The sequence below is a fragment of the Phyllobates terribilis genome, unplaced genomic scaffold (assembly GCF_046119375.1).
Source record: "Phyllobates terribilis strain yellow unplaced genomic scaffold, ASM4611937v1 Scaffold_7__3_contigs__length_470593459, whole genome shotgun sequence".
Classification (NCBI taxonomy): domain Eukaryota; kingdom Metazoa; phylum Chordata; class Amphibia; order Anura; family Dendrobatidae; genus Phyllobates; species Phyllobates terribilis.
Window position 1 is genome coordinate 109,113,969 of NW_027362767.1, and position 6,000 is coordinate 109,119,968.

Consider the following 6,000-nt stretch of genomic DNA (forward strand, 5'->3'; position numbering starts at 1 on the left):
TACTGAGTTGCACCGCATACCGAGCTGCGCAGTGCATGGAGCTGCGCCCCATACTGAGTTGCACCGCATACCGAGCTGCGCAGTGCATGGAGCTGCACCCCGTACTGAGCTGCACCCGATACCGAGCTGCGCAGTGCATGGAGATGCGCCCCGTACTGAGCTGCACCCCATACCGAGCTGCGCAGTGCATGGAGCTGCGCCCCATACTGAGCTGCACCCCATACCGAGCTGCGCAGTGCATGGAGCTGCGCCCCGTACTGAGCTGCAGCCCATACCGAGCTGCGCAGTGCATAGAGCTGCGCTCCATACTGAGCTGCACCCCATACCGAGCTGTGCAGTGCATGGAGCTGCGCCCCGTACTGAGCTGCAGCCCATACCCAGCTGTGCAGTGCATAGAGCTGCGCCCCATACTGAGCTGCACCCCGTACCGAGCTGTGCAGTGCATGGAGCTGCGCCCCGTACTGAGCTGCAGCCCATACCCAGCTGTGCAGTGCATAGAGCTGCGCCCCATACTGAGTTGCACCCCGTACCGAGCTGCACTGCTCCATGAGTTTTCATCCGATCGCCGTCGGAGCTTATAATAGCCAATTTTTGGGGTTCCGGGTGTTGTACCCCATTACCCAAAGATAAGTCATCAATATCTTGTGACCGGATAACAGAGTTAAAAATTATTGGTTGGCTAAGGATTCTATGGGTGTAGGCCCCTGTAGCTGCAAAAACTCAATGGACTACAAAAGTTATATTTTTGTGGCGTCCCCTACAGCCCACTGTTTGTGGATTCTGAATTGAAAGAGTAAGTTATCTCCCAGTGGTATGATGGAGCAGTCGGGGATATTGTGTAGCTGTGGATACTGATTTTCCTCACACGAATATTATTATAGATCAATATATTTCTATTTAATGATAACATTTGCTGGAGTTCCGTAATAAACTCATCAGAATAGAATGGTCAGGGTGTCCGCTCTCCTTATGAACGTTGGGAAAACTCGTATTTAAGAAATGTCAATCATTTTATGATAATATCTGCAATATTGGGGGTTATCAGTCTAAGGCCACGGCCCCACTATCAGTATTTGGTCAGTATTCGGTCAGTATTTTTTCTCAGGAGTGGGAGCCAAAACCAGGAGTGGGTGATAAATGCAGAATTGGTGACTTGTTTCTATTATACCTTTTCTCTGATTGTTCCTTACCAGATTTTGGCTCCTACTCCTGAGAAAAAAATACTGACCGAATACTGACCAAATACTGATAGTGGAGCCGTGGCCTTAAGGCTCGTGCTGATGAGCGTATTTTCAGTCCGAGTGCGATCCAACAAAACATCGGATCGCACTCGGACCAATGTTAGTCTATGGTCCCGTGTTTTGCAGCAATTTTTTTTCCTCCGACAGGCTCTGTCCGAGAAACAAAAATCGACGCATGCCCGAATTTGATCCAATATTCGCATCGCACTTGGCCATGCAAGTCAACGAGTCCAAGGACACTACCAGACTGCACTCAGATGACATCTGAGTGCAATCCGATTTCCATGGACTGACAGAATGGAGGTGATGCAAAAAAAAAAAAATTCTACATTTTCTCCTCATCCAAGAGAATCGGATCACAATGTGATCACTTTGATCAAACTTTGATTAGAGTCTGATCAGTGTGTAATATGCATACTCGGCCCAGATGAGAGAATCTACAGTGGTCTACCCCTGCCATTATAGTCCCACAAAAACCCATTTAATACAGCTTTACTTCTCCTTAATTTACCATCGAAAAGATATGCAAAAATGTGGTCATCCTTTCAGTCAATAAACAATAAGGCTATGTTAATATGCAACATTTTAGCAAGCACCAGAGAAAAGTAAGATACAGTGGGGACGGAAAGTATTCAGACCCCTTTAAATGTTTCACTCTTTTTTTCATTGCAGCAATTTGGTAAATTCTAAAAAGTTCATTTTTTTTCATTAAAGTACACTCTGCACCCCATCTTGTCTGAAAAAAAAACAGAAATGTAGAAATTTTTGCAAATTTATGAAAAAAGAAAAACTGAAATATCACATGTTCATAAGTATTCAGACTCTTTGTTCAGACACTCCTATTTAAGTCACATGCTGTCCATTTCTTTGTGATCCTCCTTGAGATGGTTCTACTCCTTCATTGGAGTCCAACTGTGTTTAATTAAACGGATAGGACTTGATTTAGAAAGGCACACACCTGTCTATATAACACCTCACAGCTCACAGTGCATGTCAGACCAAATGAGAATCATGAGCTCAAAGGAACTGCCTAAGGAGCTCAGAGACAGAATTGTGGCAAGGCACAGATCTGGCAAAGGTTATAAAAGAATTTATGTATTACTCAAGGTTCCTAAGAGCACAGTGGCCTCCATAATCCTTAAATGGAAGAAGTTTGGGACCACAGAAGTCTTCCTAGACCTGGCCGTTCAGCCAAACTGAGCAATCGTTGGAAAAGAGCCTTAGTGAGAGAGGTAAAGAAGAACCCCAAGATCACTGTGGCTGAGCTCCAGAGATGCAGCAGGGAGATGGGAGAAAGTTCCACAAAGTCAACTATCACTGCAGCGCTCCACAAGTCGGACCTTTATGGCAGAGTGGCCTGACTGAAGCCTCTCCTCAGTGCAAGACATATGAAAGCCTGCTCAGAAACACATGAAGGACTCCCAGACTATGAGAAATAAGATTCTCTGGTTTGATGAGACGAAGATAGAACTTTTTGGTGATAATTCTAAGCGGTATGTGTGGAGAAAACCAGGCACTGCTCATCACCTGCCCAATACAATCCCAACAGTGAAACATGGTGGTGGCAGCATCATGCTATGGGGGTGTTTTTCAGCTGCAGGAACAGGACGACTGGTTCCAATTGAAGAACACATGAATGCGGCCAAGTAGAGAGATATCCTGGCTGAAAACCTCTTCCAGAGTGCTCTGGACCTCAGACTTGGCTGAAGGTTCACCTTCCAACAAGACAATGACGATAAGAACACAGCTAAAATAACAAAGGAGTGGCTTCAGAACAACTCTGTGACCATTCTTGACGGGCCCGGCCAGAGCCCTGACCTAAACCCAATTGAGCATCTCTGGAGAGACCTGAAAATGGCTGTCCACCAACGTTCACCATCCAACATGATGGAACTGGAGAGGATCTGCAAGAAAGAATGGCAGAGGATCCCCAAATCCACATGTGAAAAACTTGTTGCATCATTCCCAAAAAGACTCATGGCTGTACTAGCTCAAAAGGGTGCTTCTACTCAATACTGACCAAAGGGTCTGAATACTTATGACCATGTGATATTTCAGTTTTTCTTTTTTAATACATTTGCAAAAATTTGTACATCTTTTTTTTCAGTCAAGATGGGGTGCAGAGTGTACTTTAATGAGAAAAAAGAACTTTTTTTTTAGAATTTACCAAATGGCTGCACTGAAACAGAGTGAAAAATTTTAAGGGGTCTGAATACTTTCCGTACCCACAGTATATGATAGATAAACCAGAGTGATTGTCAAATTGCAAAGTAAAATCATTACTGTCCCTTATCTTTCCTCTAGTTAAAATCTTGTAGCATAGCTGGGAAGGACAGGCTTAAATCCCAGCTCTGCATGGTCTTTATTAGGAAAGCACCTGCAGCATTTCTCTAAGAAGCAGAGTCGAGTGTGCCGCGGGGGGGTATCCAGCCAAAAGGTGAGCTGTAGATGAGAGATATGCTGGGTTCTCTCTCTGGATGGGATGACTGGGGGAGTCAGTCAGTATGCTAGATGTAGCAGAGGCCAGAGTACCTCCCTGGGAAGAGTCTGCACAGGCCGTGTTCAGAAAACCGCAAGTATCAGTGGTTGCTATGGACCATAGCTGTTTTGTGTGACCAAGCTGGGGCAAGCTCAGCCGTGTGTGAGTAGCCAGGGTGTATTTCGTTTAGTTAGCGCCTGGACAAGGCTAGGGATTTATGTTGAGGAGTTTGCTTTAGTGCTGGGCAACCTGCGAAAAGCAATAAAAACTGCACGTTTCTGGACCAAAACTGCATTGCCTGTGTGAACGCTACCTAATATCTACCAGAGAGCGTGAACCCCTACAATCTACTTTCCCAATTCTTCAGTGCATGCCTCATTTGTATTCTCCTTACACTGTTGCACACATGCCCAGTGTGTCATACTGCACACATGCCCAGTGTGCCCATAATCAGAGATCTCATGGCTAAAAAAAAAAAAAGTAACCGCAGTCTGCAAGTTCCATGGAGTGGATGTGAGCGGCACCGGACATTTTCTTTAATACAGTTGAACAAGAACATCAAGTTTAACAAATAAAGTGGGGGATAACTTTTAGAACTTTTGTAATTTCTTAACCAATTTACACCAGATTTTTGGCATAAAAATTGGAATTGTTGGCACGTGCCTATCTGTGCGAAAATTTTGCAGCTTCCTGCCATATTACGTTTCTCTCAATCTTTTTGCAGGAGGAGAGTGGCAACTCCGGGGTCCGGCAGATATATTCTGTAATAACAGATTCTTATTAAATGGGACACTGATGGAATGCTACTTATTGGATTTGTTTTCCATAGACTTCAATGTTAAAAAAAAAAAAAAAAAAAAAAAAAGTTGTCTGCACAATGGATCGCTGCTGGATCCGTTCTAACTGATGATTACTGGACATGTGAATGTAGCCTTAGAGTGTGAAATAGCAGCCCCTCCATTTCATTCCAGTGATCCGCCTAATCCTACCCAGCCGAGATAACACATCCAGTAATCGCACGATTGAAAAAAATAATAAAGAAAAACTGATGCACTTTATAACTGCTCTGGCCACATTGACTTCAACGATGTAACAAACGGATCTGTCAGCAATCTGTGGCAGACGCAACTTTTTTGCTCAGCTAAAAAATAAAGTTGTGTTTTTGTTTTTTTTTAAGTGAAATCTATGGAAAACACATGCATCACACGGCGTTGTTTTAACTTTTTTGTTTTCTGGATTTGTTTCACTTGGACGACAAGTGTGAACTGGGTCCAACAAGTACATAGATGACGTGGAGGAAGCGCCATCACCTGGAAGGTGCACAGATCGGACTCTGGATGAATACACAGCGTCACCACCTCGCTCCTGATGCTGCACCACAACCCCCAGTGGTACCTAGCAGCTCCCAGGTGGGCACAGAGTTCTGGGGAACCTCCAGCATCAGTTCTTGTAACCCCAGCTACTATGACACTACCACTCCAAGCATGCTGGGAGTTGTAGTTGTTCACAGCTACCCCTGAGCTATGTGGGTGACAGCCTCCAGCCAGCACCACACACCACCACCGCCCTCCTTACTGGGATAACGTAGCTATGACCCATCCTGTCCCCCGTACTCTCTTGTATACAGACTCCCCCTTCGGTTACCCGGGCGGTGACGGGCAGCGTCCTCCGCAGATAACGCAGCCATTCTAGTACATGTAGACCCCGCTGAGGTTCTTCCAGCCCGGCCACATCCAGAAGCACAAGCCGCTCCATTTCTGCCTCCGTTTCCGTAATGTCACATCTGAGCCGTGCTCGGCGGTCAGCTGGGGCCGCCAGTCCTTGTTATCGGCAATCGTCTACACGACCTGTCATTCTGAACGCTCGGCTATGTGACCTGCGGAGCGCCGATGCCGTCGATGTGAGCAGTGAGCAGGCAGTATGAGCGGATCACAGAGAGGGGCTGATCCAGGAGGAGGGCCTCACAAATACAATCAGTTCCCCATTTTCAGGGTTATATTTTTGGACAAGTTGTAGTTTGGAATGAATCCATTCATTTTACCATATAATGTACTGAAAAATGAAACCGAATGAAAATATACTGAAACCAACTTCACTGATGACACTTTGTTTCTGGGAGGAGGCAGGGGCAGTAGTAGTGACCACAGCAGTGACCACAGCTTGTACTCCCTGATGATGACACTTTGTTTCTGGGAGGAGGCAGGGGCAGTAGTAGTGACCACAGCAGTGACCACAGCTTGTACTCCCTGATGATGACACTTTGTTTCTGGGAGGAGGCAG

The 6,000-nt window shown here is 45.7% G+C and overlaps 1 protein-coding gene across 2 annotated transcripts in view; it reads right to left on the bottom strand.

Annotated features, from left to right (window-relative positions):
* Window positions 1-5,616, bottom strand: part of HEATR5A (HEAT repeat containing 5A) — a 68,639-nt gene extending 63,023 nt beyond the window's left edge. For both annotated transcript variants that reach the window (XM_073639070.1, XM_073639069.1), the window contains exon 1: window positions 5,365-5,616. In XM_073639070.1, coding sequence (XP_073495171.1) covers window positions 5,365-5,475 — 111 coding nt within the window. In that variant the 5' untranslated portion in view covers window positions 5,476-5,616. The remainder of the gene's footprint in view (window positions 1-5,364) is intronic.
* Window positions 5,617-6,000: the final 384 nt, after the last annotated feature.